The 22,168-nt window shown below is 42.3% G+C and overlaps 1 protein-coding gene across 1 annotated transcript; it reads right to left on the reverse strand.

Moving 5' to 3' along the window:
- Positions 1-7,323, reverse strand: BMY2 (beta-amylase 2). Its single transcript, XM_021952871.2, has 9 exons — positions 6,816-7,323; positions 6,390-6,710; positions 6,035-6,238; positions 4,092-4,286; positions 3,677-3,841; positions 3,057-3,317; positions 1,807-2,019; positions 1,344-1,563; positions 1-532 (listed from the first exon to the last, which is right to left on the reverse strand). Exons 1-9 carry the CDS (start codon positions 7,245-7,247, stop codon positions 501-503), a joined length of 2,043 nt encoding a protein of 680 aa, XP_021808563.1. The 5' UTR covers positions 7,248-7,323; the 3' UTR covers positions 1-500.
- Positions 7,324-22,168: the final 14,845 nt, after the last annotated feature.

Genomic DNA, 22,168 nt, shown 5'->3' on the forward strand with positions numbered 1-22,168 from the left:
TAATAAAAGAAACATTGATATCTGTTAGAACCACAGTTCAGAAGATGATTCCATTAATTTTGACTGAACCTCTTTCTTGCTCAATTCTTTCAGTGCAATGCCTTCTATTTTGACCAGAGCGTCTTTGTTAAATTACACAAACTTGATTTACACAGCTAAATATGCCTTTTAATACTACAATACACAGAGAGAGGAATTAAAAAAGAAAAGTTACATCTGGCTTTGCACCACATACAACTGCCTCTTTTTTCGTTCGTTTTTTTTCTTCTGTGATCTGAAACTGCCTTTACAAGAAACATGAGTTAGACGACACCGCAAATTGAACTTGAAGTTTATCCTGTCACTTCTTTGGCCGGAACCAATCATATTGAAATCTAGAACAACTATTATGAAACTTTTGAACCTCATGTCTCCTTCTACCTTGGATGAAACCAGCATGAGCAACTGAAAACTCCATCCCTGTTATTTAACATCCTCTGAAAGAACACAGAATTCAATCTTTAACACGATACTAGATCTCCAGCTATCTCACCTGCAAACACAATTGGAAAAGCTTTGTAAGATTAATAATGATTTATGCTTTATGAAGTTTTTAAACAGACAGTTGTCATCACTACAATTTGGGTGAAAGACTATCTATGGGCCAATAGCAGCTGCAGGAAAAGTTAAATTAAAACATGAGCTACGGAGACTACAATCTTGTAGTGGTAATAGCATCCAACCATCTATTAACTTCCTGAACAAGCAGACTATGCCTACTCAAGCCAAAAGGAATAATCCCACTCTTAACCATTTTTATAAAGGAAACCTCTAATAAGTAATATTGGCAACACATCACGACCTTTTCTTTTCTGTATCCCTGGTATCCACAGAAAATGATCTAATAACACCGGTATGTCATAAAGCCACCAGTGTCTTTAGTCATTACAGTTCAGAGAAAAATGCTTCTTAAAAAGTGCACAGTAGAAATAGGGCAATTTTATCTCAGCTAAATGTAACAGCAAGAAACCATCAAGAAACTGTGCAGTGGTACGCCCTACAGCACATTTGAATCCCTGTTGTCTAAGGAGCTTTTTGGTAACTATGATGTATTTACTTTTGACCATTAAGTAGAACTATTTTAGGGCTACAACAAAGTATGAAATAATTTTTCTTTTAAGTGTGAGTGAAGAAAATAGTGAAAAAGAAGAGAAGAACAAAATAGGGAATAGATGAATTTCATGCTAATGCACTGTTTAAACACCCATTAAATTCCTTATCAAAAAACACCAACCAAATTATCCAAAAACACCATCAAATTGAATACTTCTCACTAAATGTTACTGCTCTGTGAGAATACTTACCATGCATGCACTTAATGAAAAAATCCAACTCTGAAAAGCAAATTGCCCCTTGAACTAGAGGAGCTGGTTGCTGGTATACAAAACATGAAAAGTGGCGGTGATCAGGATCATTCCTTGGCTTCACCATCTCAACTATTCTCATGCATCCGTCTCTATCATAACATGAAAGTGCATTTTCACCAGCTACAAGCAATCCTTGATCCCAGGCTAAATTTAAAACCTGTAGGAACGAATGAGAAGCTAGCATCACTCAAATTGAATACAGATAAACATATCCACATCATTAAGCATACTTTTTAAATTATATTTAACACTGCCTAGTTCAACAATTCATACTGAGTTGTTGCCTTTCAAACACCAGGGAACTCTAGGGTTCACTCAGCATTGACCAAAGCCACTAGCAATACTGACACTATAAAAGCTACAGAGCTCAAAGAGAAGGGACATGAGCAAGGGCCATCACCTGCCAACTCAAACCTTCTGGATCAGCCAGTGCTTCATCATTATCCTGACTCGATACATGCAGTCCTGAGCAAACAAACTTCACTGTCACTGAATGTTTCTTCAGAACTTCAAAAACTGGAGAGTACCCATCCTGGTTTGTCGGGTTATAGTACCCGGAAGTTAGCTCTGCTGCATGGCTGGAAGTCTTATACCACCAATAGACTGCAGGAACCTGCACATTTGCATCTTAAATCTTTTAATTATTCTTTCATTATGTAACAATTCCATGATAGGAATTTAAGAACATCACGACCATGCATCCCCTTGTTTCAGTTCTAGGCACACACCAATATAGCAATGTCAATGAATATCAGACTGTTTAAATATAACAAATCATTATACTATTTTTAGGCTTGATGTTGGGATTTCTCAATGTAACATATCTATATGCCATTTCTAGGTTGGTCTGACTAGACTGAACATAACTAATCTGTATACTACTTTTATGCTGGATTTTGAGACTAAAGGAATATCATAAGCAATCATCACCAATTCATGCATAAGCGGAATTCTAAATACCTAACATCATCTAGACAGGCAGAGTTGTATAGTTTTAGGAGTCATGAGCCACGATGAAAGACGTTCAAGTACACCAACATGTGTGTGCTTGTAAGGAAACTGAAAGTTGATGAATCATCGTTATGAAACAGTATAACAACTTCTCTCAACATCCCAAAATCTGGTTCAAACATAAAATTCCGGGTCGTATCACTTCCAGACCACTCTTCATTGCCTTTGTATCAGTGTCCTATGCTGGTCAGAAGCATGCGTAGAGGAAGAGGAAGACAGATTCATCATCCATGAGTACAGAAACCAAATTACAGATTTTATTAGGAGCATCGATGGTGTCACTTGCAGTAAGTTTGGGAGTTTTTAAGTTAAACTGATATAAAGGAGAGTGGTACATCCTTTATTTTCTCTCATAAGTTGATTGGTAAATTAGAGATTTCAAATTATGAAAGACTAAAACAATGTACACCTTTATAACCAATGCACACCACCCTTTTAAAGACAAAAACAAGGGAACCAATGGTCCCACCTATTTTTCCTTTCCACTCCTTCCATCTAAACGCATAGGTAGTGAATCATAGCTAGTCAGTGGGGAAAAAAGGGCCAAAAATAATGACTTTATTAAGCCAAAGAGAGCGAGAGAAATAACAGCAAATTTAGCACAGATGGCATAGGATAGAGCATAGACCAGATACACACCTTGACAATTATTTTGGTTTCATCAAAGGCAAGGCTTGCAAGAGACAGTACATTATCCGCATGGTCAATTAGTGACTGTGCATACCAATGAAGGAAAAAGCGCCCGTAATAACTATCATAATCACCGCGCTCACAAAAGAAGCCAGTTTCATGCGGCCGAGAATTGTATTCGCCAGCATTATCAGGTCCCCTGGCCCAGAATGAGTGCCCACGCAATTTAGCCGCTCTCCGCAGACTTTGTTGTAAATATCTATCATAACACTGCAAATAAGTGATTAATAAATTTCAACACAATTGCAATGCAGAGTCTTAAATTTGAAGCAACATGAAGGAAACAATACTTTTTCAGGAACCAACGAAATGTGGTAAATAAATGCCACAAAGTTGAAGTAACATGAAGGAAACAATACTTTTTCCATCTTTGCCATTATATCATATGTAAAGACGGAAAGATGGAAGGAAAAGAGAGAGTACTTCCAAATTAAATAGTGAATCAAGACCTGTGAGGAAATAGAAAGACTATTCTTGTCTAATTTAAACTGCAGAATACATGGGCAAAGAGACTCTAAATGGATACACAATAATTTCAACAAATATTATGGTTTAGCTTTAATAGATACCTGAAACTCACCGACACCAGGATACCTCCATCCCATCCTTCCTGAAAAGGAAGGATACTTAAGCTCCCCTGATGATCCAAGCCCAATCTCCACAGCAGAAATGAGACCCTCAGCAAACAAGTCATCAAATTCAGTGCGAAAACTTCTCATAAAATCAAAATAGACCTGCATAAAGAATGCAAAGAACAACAGAAACAATAAGTAAATAAGTTTCAACTGACAAAAGTAGGCCCAACAGAAAAGAAACAAAAAAAGTAGTTAACAATTAACCATATAAACAATGAAATGGCAAAGGGACACATAATGGAGGACAGCATAAATGAAACAGTAAAACAAAACAAAACATGGACGCAATAATCTCATGTTCCAAGCGTAAAAGACAGAACATCTCAACATCATTCAGATATTTTCATACCTCGACACCAGTTCTTCCATGTAAAACTCTTTCTTTATCAATGCCCCAAGATAGACATTCAGTGTTCCTCCTTCCTTCTCGATCTGTAAAGAATATGTCCTGGTTTTCCTTACCAATCTCTAAGATCCACTGTGGAAGAGGGATCAGGGCTTCACCGGACTCACTTCTTCCATATTCATGAAATGCCATTACAACCTTCAGCAAAATGATTTCAGAAACCATTCATCAACAGAGTGCAAGATTCTCCAATATAGAATAAGAACTATTCAAATTAAAACTTCCTTGGTTTACAAGATTAGGAAGTAGCAAGAATGCATCTTAACAAAATACAATCTTTTGTTTGACACCATAGGAGATTGCAGTGGACGAGTGAAAGGTCTAAAGCAGTGATGCATTTTCAAGCAATCAATCTAGTGCAAGAAAACTTGCGAGGAAAGTATTCTGAAAATAAAAATGTCTTCATAGGTGTAGCTATTTTACCGCACGAATAACAGATATAAAAAATTTCTGGCCCACAACTTAAACAGTGTACAAGCTCATAATCACCTACAATTATTATATGCATTCATACACAAATGAGCTTGACAGAGCCTCCCATAAGTTTGGCTCTATAAAGGAGTTGCCACAAACTGAAACTTACATTTATATTCCTTAATCAAAGACCAAAATCCTGATAGATTAAGATGATATAATAGTTAAAATCTCCACAACATTTTTGGGAAAACATAGAGCAACATTACCACATGACAAAAGAAAAAAAAAATAGCACCTCCAAGAGACAAAGGTTTCACAAACCCAACTGTCATCTAATTTGATTCGTCCTATTTGAAGAAAAAAATTAAATTGCACTGCTTTTTTGACCATTCAATACATTAAGAATCTGGAGAGCTCCACTTCTATGTGACATGCTTAAACTTTCTCTGAAACAACATTATCTTGGCATTAAATTAACACAGAATGGAAACTAAGGAATTTAAAATTCCCAGCAAGTTTCCTTGTGTGCTCAGTAAACAAAAGAAAAGGAAATTAGAGGCTCTGATACATTGAATATAATTTTATCAATTAGGGGGGAAAAAGAACAGAAAAAGATGTGTGTGTGTGTGTGTGTGTGTGTGTGTGTGTGTGTGTGTGTGAGAGAGAGAGAGAGAGAGAGAGAGAGCTGATGTAAAGTTCCAATTATGCCTACTGGTTAAATTCATGTGTGCTCCTTTGTGGCCTGCTGGAGAAGATATCAATAATTTTGGTTCATAATCCATGAAAATTTGAGAACAGTTTAGACATACATGTGTTCGGATAAGTCTTAGACAAGTTCAACATGTGTTTGACTAATCATATGCATCACTCAAATGGTTTGCTGATACTAAGCCTTATGATATTAAATGGATACCTTTTAAATCCCAAATTTTATTAAACTTAATTTTGATGGTTCAGCTATTCAAAATAATTTATGCTTCCCTAAGCTTTATCAATGAAATGTGTGGTACCTCTAATTCTTTCAGGTACTATATGAGTGGCTCAAATTCTAATTCTGTCCTCATGGTGGAACTTAAAGCTTTAAAAGGGCTACTGTTACCTGATAAAAAGGGTTATAAGCATATTCAAATTGAAGATCGTCCTATATATTGCTGTTGATTGGTGTTACTGGGATGTCATTTGTTTGTTTGCGATATTCAGCATCCTATTGGTATAGAAAGAGGTGGAACTTGAGCACATCTTTTGAAGGCTAATATTTCTTTGACTAATGTGGGTAGCCGCGTCATTTTCTTGACTAGCTTCAACTTCAACTTTGGGCTCAGAATCCATCCATTGTTTCCGCTCAGGGGTTAATTTTGATTTTTGGGGTCTTGCCTCAGGGTTTTAGAATGTATCTATAGGTTTTATTTTTGCATTGAAAAGAAGAAACAAATAAATTTAAAATGGCCGAATAAATCAGACAGAAGTACCTGCAATTTGAACTTGAACTCCCGGAGAATGTTAAAAAGACCTCTATAACCAGACCAAACATATTTCTGGGGGCTCCAGCCTTCAACAATACCCCACCAACAATCCACAACAACACCGTCTACACTTAACGATTGCATATGAGTTAGCTCCTGTCTTAAGCCTTCAGGATCAACCAGCTGGCAGTAATTGTTGATGAACCCAGTCTGCCAAACAAGCCCCAAGAATTGTATCACTTAAAAAACCTAGATTTACAAATATCTGAAAACAAAATAAACACGGGTTCGTCTTAGAATTTTACAATCAGCAGTCAGAAAGCGCAGAAAAAAAAAAAAAGAAGATGAAGAATTTACTTACTGCAAGTGTTACATAGAGAGGAACATAGGGATTGGGTGTAGAAAAAGCAGTGGTCCCAATGCCATGGTTACCAGGTCTGATGGGAAGGTCTTGCATGAGCTGATCAGCCTCAACAGAGTTGATGGGGCTTCCACCACTTGAAAATTTCTCATTCTTGGTGGTGTCTCTCTCTGCAATCACAACAGAATCAAGAGATGCTGGTGACAAGCTCTCATCAATTCTCACAACTGATGATGGGTTGTGAGGAGGATGACACTCCAGTGATTTTGTTGCTCTAACACCTGATGAAACTGGACTCTCCACCGACCTCATGCCCATTGCCTGTCACCAATTTCAAATAATAATAATAATTTTTATTATTCCTTTAAATAAAGTTAAAAATAGAAAGAAGAACAACGAGAAATTAGAAACTAGAAATGTACGGACAATTTGGGAGGGAGGGGGAGATTGGCGGTAAGTGGTGCCGTCGGCCTCGACGACCCAGCCGGCCTCACGTGCGAGGGCTGCGAGGACATCGTTCATATCTGCACGCGCAGGCAGCGGAAAGTTGCCGTACTGACGGAGGCCGGCGAGCATCCGGCTCGTGATGGATCGACGGAGCCGTTCTCGAAGCTTCGTGCGCTCCTTCTCCCTCTCCCTCTCCCTCTTGCCCTTATTAGTAGTGGGGGTGGAGGGACTGGTGGGGCCCACGGACCCGGCAGCTGTGGCGGCGAAGCCACGAGGTCGGCGGGGCTGAGGCTGAGGTTGTTGTTGGGGTTGGAGAGGGTGGGAGGGATGGTGGGGGTGTTGAGGGAGGTAGTCGGAGCTGTGGTCGCTTTGCGGGTCCAGATCCTGTCTGAGACTTTGATCGTCGTTCATGTCGTCCTACGGTTGGTTTGGTCACTGCTTACTCCCGATATACAGCTTCATAGACATAAAAAAAAAATTGGAATTCAGCATTTCAAGAAAAAGAAAAGGGTAAATTTGCATAAATATTTCCTGGATTACGATTAGAACTTTTAATTTTTATTATTAACTACATCAACTTTTAACTTTTATTATTAACCACCTGATTTCCGTAAAATGTAGCAATTTATCACCTAAAAATTTCGTTAAGTCAGGTAACATGATGCGCATGTTTTAATATTTTGAATTGCAATTTCATCAACAGATTTTAAAAAAATGAAAATCAACCATATTGCACGACCTCATCCTGCCACTTTCAACATCTTCCGCCTCGACTGCAAATTTACAATGCTAGATGAAGTCTAACCAGAAGTATAAGCTATCCTTAGATTGCTAAACACACACTAGTCCTCTAATACATTAAAACAAAGCAATCATTTCCTTTTCCTTTTGTCGGTAAAATTCAACTTAGCAAATATCATTATCATCAACTCGATGTCTATTTGGTTGGGGGAACCTTTCAGTTAACACAAAGACTCTATTTGACTTTAACATTAAAGAAGTAGTCAATAATAAGTCTCAATTTAATGTTAATGAAGAAATCAATTGAATTTTAAACTTACTTATGGATGAATTTGTTACTAATTTGCATTGCTTGATTGGCCTCTTCACGTCTTATTATGCAATTGGAGAGAGAGAGAGAGAGAAATGAAGTAGGGAGGGTAATTTTTATGAAGAGGGGACGGATTGTCAAGGACTTTGGGTGGGGGAGGGGGTTGCTGGGCATTGAAGGAGAGGGGTGTTGGAAAGGGGTGGAGGAGGTTGTGGGATAATGATTTTTTTATATTTTTAATCTCATTAGTTCTTAAAAATATCACATGCTCAACATGTGATTTGACTTAATGAAAATTATAACGGAGCTATGCATAGGTGGTAAATTGTAATATTTTTGTAAAGTTCTGGTGGTTAACAGTAAAAATTAAAAGTCTAGATGGTAATCGTGCACAAGCTTAAAAGTTCATGTGGTATTTGTGGGAGCGATTTTCGTCTCACAAGAATATTCGATTGATTGATTCCCCTTTCTTCCTCATCATCTCTTTATCCCTGCAAAATAGATCGGAATAAGAGGACCACACTCGGGGGGTGTTGGCCAAAGGCCCTTCGATGCCTAAGTTAGTTCGATTGATTCGTAGAGAAACAATAGCTAAAAAGGGTACGGAGCTCTCGTGGGGAGAACCGAGTGGTCGGAGCAAGAGATATACTCAAATCGTGCTCCAAACCTATTTTCCAATCCACCGAAGCCTTCCAAACAACCATGGTTCGCATGGTCTAGATCAACAAAGACATGTTCGCATGGTCGCCATCTGACATGCCCGGCATCGACCCGAACATCATCTGCCACCAGCTCCACGTCAACCCTGCCAACAAGCCAGTGGCGTAGAAGAGATGCAACTTCACTCCCGAGCAAGTCGCGATCATTGAAACCGAGATCGACAAGCTCCTAGTTGCTAGCTTCATCAAAGAGGTCTCCTACTCGGAGTGGCTAGCCAACGTTGTTATGGTGGTGAAACAAGAAAAGGGCAAATGGAGAGTTTGCGTTAATTACACTAACCTCAACAAAGCATGCCTTAAAGACAACTTCCCATTGCCAAGAATCGACCAGCTGGTGGTTCAACTTCCGGCAATCAGCTGCTCAGTATGGACGCCTACTCCGGCTATAATCAAATCCTGATGCACGAGGATAACAAGGCGAAAACCTCTTTCATCATCGAGAGAAGGACCTATTGCTACAAGGTCATGCCCTTTGGGCTAAAGAATGCCAAACCAACCTACCAGAGGCTCGTGAATAAAATCTTCAAGGAACAAATCAACAAAACTATAGAAGTCTATGTGGATGACATGCTGGTTAAAGCCCCCAAGCGTGCATATCACATAAAAAACCTCGCTGAGGCTGAATCCAAGTACATGTATGTTTGGTGTATCTTTCGGCCGATTCTTGGGTACCCTAGTCACACAATGAGGTATCGAGGCACACCCATGCCAAATCAAAGCCATTCTCAAGATGAAGTCACCTTCCACAGTGAAGAAAATACAAAGTTTGACGAGCAGAACAGCGGCCCTCAACCGATTCCTCTCTAGATCTACCGACAAGTGCAGACCATTCTTTAAAGATTTGAAGAAAGGAGAAAAAGACAAGTGGGACAAGGAGTGCGAAGTAGCTTTCCAGAATCTAAAGACTTACCTCACTTCACCTCATCTGATCTTAAAGCCAATTCCTGGTGAAGACTTGTTCGTGTACCTGACAGTGTCCAACTCGGCCATCAGCTCAGCTCTCATCAGAGAAGAACTGGGGGCCCAACATCCAGTATTCTACATGTCAAAAGCTCTCCTCAATGCAGAGACTCGCTACTCGAAATTGGAGAAGCGCATTTTGGCCCTTGTAGTTTCCACGAGAAAGCTGTGACCCTACTACCAAGCTCACCGAGTCATCGTCATGACCGACTTTCCTTTAAGATCAATCCTCCACAGCCCTGACGCTTTTCAGCGACTCATGAAGTATGCTATAGTGCTAAGCTAACACGACCTCCTCTACCGGCCAAAGACTGCATTAAAAGCCCAGGCTTTAGCAGACTTTGGCACAGAATTCACCTTATCAGTCGAATAAGAGAAGCTGGTTAACAAAAATAAGGAAAGTTCGAGAGCTGTTGCTTGGCAAAGGAGCTATTAATCAAGAAGCTGACCATCTACTTAGATTCCCAGTTGATCACAAATCAAGCCTCAGGTGAATACATGGCGAAGCACCCAAGGATGATCTTGTACCTTGACAAATTCCAAGAGTTGTTGAAGGCATTTCCTACCTTCACCATCCAACAAGTGCCCCGAGCAGAGAACGCGCACGCAGACACATTGGTAAGCCTAGGATCAGTGCTGGATACCTAGTTCAGGCGCTCCATCCCGGTTGAACACCTTAACCGACCAAGCATCGAAGAAATAGAGCCGATCGACAAGGACCCCAGCTGGCAAGACCCCATCATCGACTACTTGATGAGTGGAAATCTGCCAACAGACAAGTTCGAAGCTAGAAAGGTCCGGCAGAAGGCGGCGAGATACTACATGCAAGGCAACAAGCTCATCCGCGGATCATACTCCGACCCTCATCTCACCTGCATAAAATACCCTCAAACACTTTAGGTTTTTTGCAAAATTCATGATGGCAAGTGTGGCAACCACTCTAGGGGCATGTCACTCGCATAGAAGGCTCTAAACATAGGCTATTTTTGGCCTACCATGCGCCACGACTCCACTAAATATGTCAAGAAATGTGATCGCTGCTAGCGGTACAAACCGGTTCCTAACCTGCCTGCCGAAGTCTTTTATCGGCAGAACAGTCCATGGCCATTCATGCAATGGGTCATTGACCTAGTAGGTCCTTTGCCACTGGCGCTCGCCAAGAAAGACATGATTATCGTCGCCACAAACTACTTTACTAAATGGATCGAGGCTGAAGCTCTAGCCTCTACCAAAGACGCTGACGTGGAACGATTCATCTGGAGAAATATCATCTGCCAATTTGGCTGCTCGTAATCACTACTTATCGACAATGGCTCACAATTCATCGGTAAACAGATCACCGCCATCTTTGCAAAATACAAGATCAAGCAACAAATGTCCACCCCAAGGTATCCACAAGGCAATGGGCAGGCTTAGGCATCTAACAAAATCATATTAGATTGCCTAAAGAAGAGGTTAGAAGGCACAGAGGGAAAATGGGTAGATGAGCTCCCTGTAGTACTATGGGCTTATCGCACCACCAAACGAAGATCGATTGGCGAAACCTCATTCTCCCTCGCCAATGGGACAGAAGCAATTATCCCTCCTCACATCAATGTCCCCTCCATAAGCCTTAAGGTGGGCAGTGTTGATCAGAACTCTGAGCAGATGGTGCTCAACCTTGACTTACTTGAGGGCGAGCGCGAGAAGACCATTATCCGAGTCGCCTCTTATCAGCAGCAGTTGAAATCCTACTACGACAAAAAAGCTAAGATCAGACAATTTCAACCAGGCGATCTCGTGCTAAGAAAGACTTTCATCACTGCACCAAGACAAGGGTCAAAGAAGATGAACCCTAACTGGGAGGGTCCTTATGTGATCAGCCAATCCAGCGGTAGAGGAAGCTACACACTCGACACCATGAATGGAAAGGAAATTCCATGACAATGGAGTGCTTACCATCTCCGAATATATTATCTGTGACACTTCCTCCTATTTGCTCAGTTCCAAGCGAATGACTGAGCACCGCACATTTCTGGAGAAGAAAAGCAACTGCTGGGAGTTCCAGAGTGTCTCAAATGCTCACCAAAAACAAAAAAAAAACAAAAAAACAAAAAAACAAACAAACATAGTTGCCCATAAAGAGTGTCCTAAGGGAGACGCAGGGTGACGACTAGAAGCATCCTATAGGAGACGCAGCCCGCAAAGAAGCGTCCTCATGGAGACGCAGGGTGTGCCAGGAATTTCCTAAGGGAGGTCTCCATGCTTCCTGAAGGAAGTATCCAGGTTCCTATCTGTTTCTTAAGGGGGAGCAGGATAGTTATACAGTTGCCCATAAGGAGCGTCCTAAGGGAGACGCTGGGTGACGACCAGAAGCATCCTACAGGAGACGCAGCTCGCAAAGAAGCGTCCTCAGAGAGACGCAGGGTGCGCCAGGAATTTCCTAAGGGAGGTCTTCATGCTTCCTGAGAGAAGTATCCAGGTTTATATCCGTTTCCTAAGAGGAGCAAGATAGTTATGCAGTTTCGCATAAGCAGCGTCCTTCGGGAGACGCAGGGCGACAACCAAAACATCCTGCGAGATATGCTGAACATGCCCGGAGTTCCTCAAGAGGAACCCTGTCACTTGTCAATTTCCTAAGGGAAAACATCCTACAAGATATGCAGAATATGCCCGGAGTCCCTCAAGGGGGACCCTGACACTTGTCAATTTCCTAAGGGAAAACATCCTACGAGATATGCAGAACATGCCCGAAGTCCCTCAAGGAGGACCCTGACACTTATAAATTTCCTAAGGGAGACACACAATCAAGATAATGGTTGGTTACTCAAGTAGTTCACGAGACAATAAGCAAATTGAAGTTGAAAAAATAACTTAAATTTCCATAGCAAAGTGACCAATCGGCCGAGTTCAACAAAAAGAAGATGGTCAAACAAGACCAATTATTTTAAACAAGAAAACAGACTACAAAATCTGAAAAGAAATAAAGAAGTCTTCATCTACTCTTCCAACAAAGACACATCCTTCGCCCGTGAAGTCGCAACTTCATTTCTTGAAGACTTGACATCAACCTTCCTTTTTAAGGGGGGTCCGGCAAAACACTCCTCCTACCCAACTGGTAGATCATTAGAGTCTAGACCATTCTGCTTCTATCTCTCAATATCCTAGGCAGGGGGTAGACCACCAACTTCCTCATGATACTCGCTCAGCAGGCACCAGCGGCCACTGCGCTCCAACCATCTTCTACCGCCAGTCATGACGACACCCAGCTAGCCCTCGTGGCGAAAAAGAGAAGACGAAGAAAAAATATACATGCTCGACTTACCTTGGGATGCACGGCAACTCCTCTTTTCGACAAACAATACAAATTCTCCAAGATCTCTCTCAAGCTAGAAAGTAGAGAAGTTAAGTTTGTGATGTGAAGAAGAGTAAAGAGAAGCCCTACATTTATACAGGTTGGGCATCCGAGGTCAAGAAAGAATCACAAGCCCATTCATACTGGGAACCAAACTCCAAGAACAATCAAAAGCCCACTCCAATTGGGAGCCCAAATCCAAGAAGGAAACCCAGACACAGTTGGACAACCCAACAATCAATCCACATCTCCTACATGCCACTGTGTGCCATGCAGAAGCTGAGGGACATTTGTGGAAGCAAAATATCTCAGATCCTAGGTCAAATAATTAAGCCAATCAATTTGGGAATTATTTGACCTAATTGGGAGTAACCTGATTTAATTGAGATTTATTTGATTCTTGCCTTAATTAGGGATTTGATTTAATCAAATCCCTAATTACACCAATCTCGCCAAATCAGGGAAAAATAATTCATTTCCATTTGTGGAATTATTCTTCTGAAACCCTAGCCTCCGAGGCCCCTATAAATAGATGGCCACGCACAAGGGTTGAGGTACGTCTAAAATCTCATCTGAAACTCTGCAGAAATTCCCTCTCACAAACCCTAGCTGCCATAATTCTTTCTCTCTCACACAAGGCTTCGGCCACCACACACGGCTCCAGCCACCCGGTTCTCCCCACGAGTGCTCCGTACCCTTTTTAGCTATTGTTTCTCTACGAATCAATTGAAATAACTTAGGCATCGGAGGGCCTTTGGCCAACACCCCCCGGGTGTGGTCCTCTTATTCCAATCTATTTTGCAAGGATAAAGAGACGACGAGGAAGAAAGGGGAATCAATCAATCGAATATTCTTGTGGAATGAAAATCGCTCCCACAGTATTTATGCACATTTTCCACACAAAAAATTGGAATTCAATATTTACACTAACACCTCCTAAAGTTTTTAGTGTTTTCATACAATTTTAGAGGTTTTGAAAAGTATACAAACACATCATGAGGTTTAAATTGTTTCCACATAACCATTTTTGTTAATTTTTTTCGTTCAAAAACTGATGAATATATATAAAGAATTTCTCCAAATAACAAAGTTGTCCTTTTAGATTAGATTGCATATACATTCATTGAGGCTAACGTTGTCATTTACCTATTTTTAAAAATGAAATCATCAATTTTTGGAGGAGCAATCAATGAAAAGGGGTTTTGTGAGAACAAATTAAAATCTCAATGCGTGTTCATGTAATTTTTGAAATCTCATGAGGTTTTGTGAAAAAATTGAAAAATCTGTTAGGGTGTTAGTGTAAATAATAATTGGAATACAATATTATGTTTGTATGTATTACTATATGTGTATATGTGTAATTGTGATAGAGTTGTTAAACGAACCCTAAAATTAACTGAGTACACCCTATGATCTAAGTACACCCTAATATTTTAGTCAAAATGTAAAATTAACTAAGTACACAATATTTAAACCTCAGCCGCTCTCTCCCTCTGTGAGTCCTAAAGGAAAATTCCATAGAGGGGGTAGGAGGAAGAAGCGTCACTGGTCCTCCTCCCCCTCCTCTCTTCTCGTCTTTTCCTTTTAGGTTAGTGAATAAGTCCACTGGGGCTTTTTGAATAAAAAGCCCCTTGTGGTGGTTTCTTCTAAGCCATGGTTAGATTGAAGTTCCCCATCACCCCTTTTAGTCTATGTTCTCAATCAAATTATACTCCCAAAACCCGCTCCCTAACGCCCCTCATGTTCTTTAAATTTTATTCTACTTCGTCTTTGATAGAGGTTGCTGCAAATCACCCAATTGTTCTTTGGCAAAGTTGTTGTTTTCGTTTATTTGTTCACTCTTATGCACAGGTAGATCGCTAGAAATCATATTTTCCCCATATCTGTTACAGATGCGGTGGTGGGTGTGGCCGCGACGACGCTTCTTCAGGTGGTGGTGGTAGGGTTAGTTTAGGCTCATGGGTTGATTTAGGGTTTTGGGTATGTTGGGTTTGTGGGCTTTGTTTGGGCTTATGGCTAATTGTGGTGATGTGAGCTAGTAGTTTTAGTACGGCTTTTGTCGGCGTTAGTTTTGCTTTTAGCATGTTAGTTTGTTGCCCTCTTGAGATTGGTATTTTAGATGTCTTGTTGATGTCTTTGATTGTACCATTGAAGTTTATCTAATGAAGTTTCTATTTGATAAACAAACAAAAAAAACTAAGTACACCATATTTAACTACCAAAAATACCCTTGGTACAGCCTAAAACACTCTATCACACAATACCCTAATACCAATCCTAAACTAGGTTTCTTTTTTTACATGAATTCGTGCCCTCTTTTCAGATTTTGGGTTTGCATCAAAAAAATTTATTTCTTAAGTTGTTGTGGGAGTAGATTTGCTAGCTCCTTCAATTCAAAGCTTGATTCTTGTAAATTCTTATGATTTTCTTTATTTATTTCTTATTTTTGGGAATATGTTTGTAGGTATATAACCTGTTTTACAATGTTCTTAAATTTGTTTCACTTGTTTTTAATTGTGTTTTATCCCCCTTTGTAGGTGTATAACGTGAGGCATTGCTTGTAGTTATCACATGTAGTAGGTTATATATTAATTGTGTTCCTAAATTTGTTTCATGAGTTTTTCTTTTTTAACTAGTCTTATTTTTTGGGTTTTCTTTCCTGTGCAAGGTTTAGTATAGAATACAATGATGACTATGGATATGTAATTTTTGTGTTTGTAGGTGATATGGATTTGAACATGAAAGAGTTTGAAAAAATGCAATACAGATCTGGTTTTGGGCCATTTTTAACGTCTTTATTGGTTTGAGAAAGAGTATTCAAGATGAACATCGTGAAATGATAAGGAAAACATGGGGGTCTTTTCAAAGTTTTTGACGAATGGCTAGTTAGTGAAAACATGTGTAAGAACACATATATAGATATAATCAGAATAATAAAGTGCTTCAACTCTAAAACTAGGTACTTCACAATTGGTGGCATGCGTGAAAAGTTCACTGGTTTTGATATTGAGGAATTGTTTAGATTGCCCCTATGCTGGTTGTGAGATAAATATTAATAAGCGGAGTTCGAAAGATAATGCGGATTTTGTGAAAAGGAACCTCATAGCATCTAAAAGGGTTTGCAAGCAAAATATTGAATCTGCAATGTCCAAAGTAGTTACAGGGAAGTGATGAAACACAAAGTGCTGATGCAATGTCTAGAAATTACATGAGACGCTCAAAGAGGAGTATTTGATAATAGAAAGAGCGTGGCTCTGATTTTCATTACAATTGAAATTCTTAATAATTGATCATCTCCACAAAAGCTTACAGACCCTTATTTAAGCTAAAACAAAAGCAAATGAAAGGACTCAAATATTAACTAAGATACATGTATCATACTAGAAACCACATGCATATAAATTTATTCCCCTGCACCACCCAAGACTTCTTGAGTTCCCAATTATCCAATAATGGATTAGTTATTAAACATCTCCCTTAATACACTGCATCACACTCCCCCTGTGAGAAGAAACTCGCCCTCGCGTTTGAATCAAATTATCCAAGATATTTAGACAAGTCTTGCACATTAAAGGTAGGATGGGTACGAATATTCGAAGACAGCTCGATTTTGTAAGCATCGTAATTGATCTTTTCCAAAATTCGACATGGACCAATTTTCTTTTCCTTTAATTTATTATAAGTGCCAGATGGAAAACGCTCTTTTTTAAAATAAACTCACACAAGATCACCTTCACGAAATACCTTCACACGCCGATGAGCATTGGTAGCTTCTCTGTACTTCTCATTGCTTTCCTCAAAAAAATTTCTTCACATCCTCATCAACTCTTACTATTGAAACAGCAAAATCTTCTGCTTTCTTATTGGTTATTGTAGGATTAGAAATGGGAACAAGATCAAGATAGTGGCCTAGAGTTTTCCCATAGACAACCTCAAATGGAGTCTTTCCTGTAGAACGATTTACAGTCGAGTTGTAGGCAAATTCTGCTTGAGGAAGTACTGAATCCCATTATTTTGGCTTCTTTGCTGACAAACTCCTAAGTAAATTGCCCAATGTTCTATTCACAACCTCAGTTTGCCCACCCATTTGAGGGTGGTAGGCACTACTATAAAGCAAATTACTACTAATTCTCTTACACAAATGCCTCCAAAAATGGCTGAGAAATTTTGTATACCTGTCCAAAACAATAGACTTTGGAACACCATGATGCTTAACCACCTCTTTGCAATAAATATCAAATATATAGGAAGCATCCATTGTTTTCTTGCATGGAATGAAATGAGCCATTTTAGAGAAACGATCAACAACCACAAAAATAGAATCATTACCTCGCTGGGTTCTTGGTAGACCTGCTACAAATTCCATGCTTATATCATGCCAAAGGCTGCTGCAATGGGTAATGGCATGTATAACCCAATATTCTGTTTCTTCCCTTTGCTGGTTTGGCATATACGACACATCTTCACATACTAGATGACATTTCGATATATTGTAGGACAAAAATACCTCTCCTTCACAATGGAAATTGCCTTATCTTTCCCAAAATGTCCACCTAAACCGCCAGAATGCAGCTCTTTAATAATATACTCTCGTAAGGAACATCTTGGAATACACAAGCAAGTGCCTTTAAAAAGATACTCATTTTGTAAAACGTAATTTTCATGGGGACCCTCTTTGCATAGGCTCCAAATTTCCCCAAAATCTTCATCTTGGGCGTACAGACTCTTGATGTGGTTAAATCCTTCAAGTTGGATTTGCATAGCATTGAGAAGGGTCACTCGTCTGCTAAGCACGTCTGCCACTTGATTGCACCTTCCACTCTTATGTGTTAGCACAAATGTGTATTCTTGCAAAAAAGCAATACACTTTGCATGTCTACGATTTACCCCCCCTTGGTTATTTATTTGCTTAAGAGCTTCATGGTCTGTATTCGATATGAACTCCCTTTGAATCAAGTAAGACCACCAAAATCGAAGTGCTTGCACAATGGAATAAAATTCCAGATCATAGGTGGAATACTCTTTCTTTGTTGCATTCAATTTTTCACTAAAGAAAGCCACTGGATGTCCCTCTTGCCTAAGGACTTCCCCAATGCCCACATGCGAGGCATCACAATCGACTTCAAATATTTTATCAAAATCTGGTATAACAAGTACGGGGGCACTAGACAACTTCTCTTTGACAATATGGAAACTCTGTTCAGCTTCTGGCGTCCAAACGAATGCTCATTTCTTCATACAATCAGTTAAGGGAGCGGAAATGGTGCTAAAATTTCGTATGAATCACTGGTAAAATGAAGCTAATCCATGGAAACTTCTCACTGTTTGTGCCTGATAAATCACGGCCACGAGCTGGCCGAAGGAGCCCTTTCTTTCGACCCTGGCACTTGTTCGCAGAGGCTGGAACGCAGCGTTTCGCCAGGGTACTTCGCCTTCTTAAAGAATAAAAGAAGAAATGCTAAGGCATGATCATCTCGGCCTCAAGCATAGGCCGAGGCCGAGGTAGAGCAAGGTCACGGCCAAAGGGATTAAAGTCAGATCATCACGTGACAACAGGGTCCCAGGCTTCATTTAATGAAGTAGTGCCTGTTTAATGCAGCAAAACCCATTGGCCACAAAGTAGCATTTAATGCATGAGGGAAGGTGGGAAGTGACTGAAGTCAGGATTTGGTAATAAAGATCAGAGTGATTAGACGTGGACATTCTCACAAGGATTCTAACAGCTTGAGATGTTGGTTCACCAGCTATCCAGGCAATAAATGCGTCTCCACGGCCAGAGGTTCAAAACCCACGATTGAGCGCGGCGGCCGAGATTTACCAGGATTTCTAGGGTCTCATCACCATACTTCACGATCCCAAATGTCGATTGGATTGCCCACTTGCGCTAATTAGACTCCACTATGCGTAAATTCAGCCTCGATTACTCATCCAGGGACTCTTCCTATAAATACAAGACTCGAGCTACATTCAAAGGGTTCAAACACCAAAACAAGCCTCCCACGGAGCAACTTATTTTTTCTGTAATGCACTTTCAATATCTTTACTTGCTTTCCTAGGAGTAGTGTTAGATTGTAAGCAGAATCCATTCATTAATATATCATACGACCCTTGATTTTCAAGGCGCCGGAGCACCATCCTTGTTTGTTCGCTCATTCACCCCATATATCATACGACCGTCGCTCCCTGAGCAGCGCGCCGGAGCACCGCCCAAAATCCACCACCAACACCATCACTCGACGGCCTTGTAGTTCAGGCCGTGAACCTAACAGCCGAGACCAGTTCCTCTCTCGGCTACAATCGTTTGACCAGGAAGACAGATCAAACAGGCGCAACATTCATCCATCCAATCCTCATCGAAACATCAACGCACGGTAAACTGTGCTGGCACGCCCGCGCACAACCGCACCGCACCCAAAAGCAGGAAACCCCGTGTTAACGCACATCCCCTCGGCCCGGAACTCCAGGCCGTGAGATTTGCGCGGCAGACACTTTTGGCATGCCCGGTGGGACTTCTGTCAAAAACTTATGGTGGAAACTAGGGCACAGGCAAAGCTCAAAAACAAAGCAATCGAAATGACTTTTGAGACTCCTGAGTCCACCTCACCGATCACAAGTATCGAGGCCGAGCATACGGTCGGGATCTCGGCCGGCGCTCCAATAACGACGGATCGCACCGCCGAATCCATGCAGGAACAGGCAGTGGTGGAGGAACTGATGTCCAAGCAGGCTTACAGGATAGAAACATCCTTCATGGCCGCGATGGACAGGTTCTCCTCAGAACTGCGAACGCTCTTTCAAGAGAGGATGCCGGTGGCCTCACCTGCCACACCTCCCAGAACAGGACCGAGGAGCCAGGAGCGCGATAGAATCGAGCCTTATGGCGAAAGCAGCAGCCTCGGCGTCTCGGCCCATACCCAAGCATCCGGCTACGGCCAGCATTCTCTGCCACCAACAAACAGCTGGGGGCAATCCCAGCCCGTTTGGACGAATTCCGGACCAACCTACTCGGCGGAGACATCGCGCGAACCGCTCCATGCTTTGGCCGTATCACTAGGGCACGGCAGTTCCACACATCCCGCGGTTCACCCGCTCGGCTCGGTTCATACTGCCGCCGTCCATACCCATCCTGGCCCAAGCAACGCATCCGCAGTAACGACACAACAGTACGGTCAGGGGAGCCTGACCGTCTCACCACCTTTGCAGGCGTCGTCGTGTCCGTTGGATTCCCACCTTTACTATGGGTCGGCCGTCCCAGCATCAACGCATATGCCCGCTGGTCAAACCTACGGTGCTCATCTAGCATCGACCAGCTCGGTCATCCCGGCCGAGCCTTTTGTTCAAATGGCCCAGCATGCAAGGCCTCAGAACGAGGTGCCACAGGCCACGCGGCCGTTTGCAGCCCAATAGGAGGCACCACCTCAAGGGATCCGGCTCGAAGATGTCCGGCGGATGATCGAAGACGGCTTAGCTCAGAGGCGGCCGGACATGCCAAGATACACGAGGCCGTATCCGCCAGAAATTGACCGAACCCTCCTCCCCCGGAACTATCGATTGCCAGAGTTCATGCTTTTCTCCGGGGATGGGCAAACCTCGTCCATTGAACACATCGGCCGATTCACGGCCCAGTGTGGAGAGGCCGATTCGGACGCTCAGAGACTCCAACTTTTTGTTCATTCGTTGACCGGCGCGGCATTTTCGTGGTTTATAAACCTTCCGCCGAACTCAATAAGGGATTGGTCTGATATGGAAAGGGTGTTCCACGAACATTTCTACCAGACCAACCGAGAAATTACGGTCGCCGAGTTGGCAAGAATGAGCCAAGCATCGGACGAATCACCTCGCGATTACCTACAACGGTTCAAAACATGTAGGAATTGGTGCCGCACGAACCTACCAGAGAGGGAGTTCGTCAAGATGGCCGAGGAAGGATTGGAATTCGAATACCGGAAGAAATTCCAGGGGATCGAATTTCGGGACATGCATGACCTGACCAACAAGGTGGACAGATATGCGTCCTTGTTGAAAGAGGAGATGCAGAAGAAAACGGCCTCAAAGGGAACCTATTATAGGAATCCCATCGTCAGCTACGCCGAAGCAGACGGCTCCGCAGAGGCCGAGGGCGATGAGATCGAGATGAGCTCGGCCGAAGTCAGCATAGACAAACCCTTCGTTTGCAGAGGGCTCGTTAAAACTGACAACAGCCGCACAAAGATCCCCGACGCCAAGTTCGCGACCCGGGAAACGAAGGCGTACACTTTTGACTTAACAAGGGCCGAAGCTATCTTCGACCTGCTGGTGGCCGAGAAGAAGGTAAAATTGTCCTTCGGCCATAAGACTCCGAAGCCCGAAGAGCTCAAAGGAAAAACGTTTTGCAAGTACCACAGTTCTTGGTCTCATAACACCAACAACTGCGTTGTCTTGCGAGACGTTATCCAGAAATTGATAGACGAGAAGAAGCTCCAGTTTCTGGAGAAGGCGGCCATGCAGGTTGACTCCAAGCCATTCCCTCCACCTGTCGTGAACATGGTCGATGCTCAACTCCCGGCCGAGGATAGAGGAGTTCGCAGTTCGGCAAAAGGAAAGGAGCCTTTGACCGAACTCGAGCCAGCCCTTTGCGAACGATGCAGGTGTAAGATCGGCCAGCCCGGGCCGCAGGAGAACAAGAGGAAGGCCGCCGAGCCATCTCAAACGGCCGCAAGAAGATTCGGTGGTCAGTACGGTCGACAGCCGACCAACAGAGTTGTTTTCAGCCGACTAGGGCCACAAAACCCCAGCGCCTCGGCCAGTCGCGAAGAAGAGGCTCCCCCAAGATCGGTAAAAACGTTCAAACCCCCAGTCATAAAGGATGACCGTTGGTACCATGCACGGCCTGGGGGCAGGACTGAACCACTGACGAAAACCTAGCTGAGGAGAATGCAGAGGCAGGTTCAGCAGGCCAGGATGCAGACAAACGAGGTCGAGGGCTTCCAACGCCAAAAGAAAGTGGCGACGGTTGACAGGTTGTCATCCGAGCCGGTTGTCTCCCCAGCCGTAAGAGCAGCCTGCACCAGGCCTTTGAGGGCGTGGCGCCTTAGGCACGACGAAAGTCCCCGTGGTTCGCCGGCCATTTCAACCCAGCCAAGAGCCGCGGTCGCGGAAGGAACGGACGAGGGTGTCGTCGATATCTACCACGGGAGGGATCCCCCTTTTTCGGCCAACGGTCTACCCTTCCTCAAAGAATTCCATAAAGACCATTCGGCCGTGGATCTGTACGGTATGACCCCTGAGA

This window comes from Prunus avium, chromosome 5, assembly GCF_965620075.1.
Source record: "Prunus avium chromosome 5, drPruAviu1.hap1.1, whole genome shotgun sequence".
Lineage (NCBI taxonomy): Eukaryota > Viridiplantae > Streptophyta > Magnoliopsida > Rosales > Rosaceae > Prunus > Prunus avium.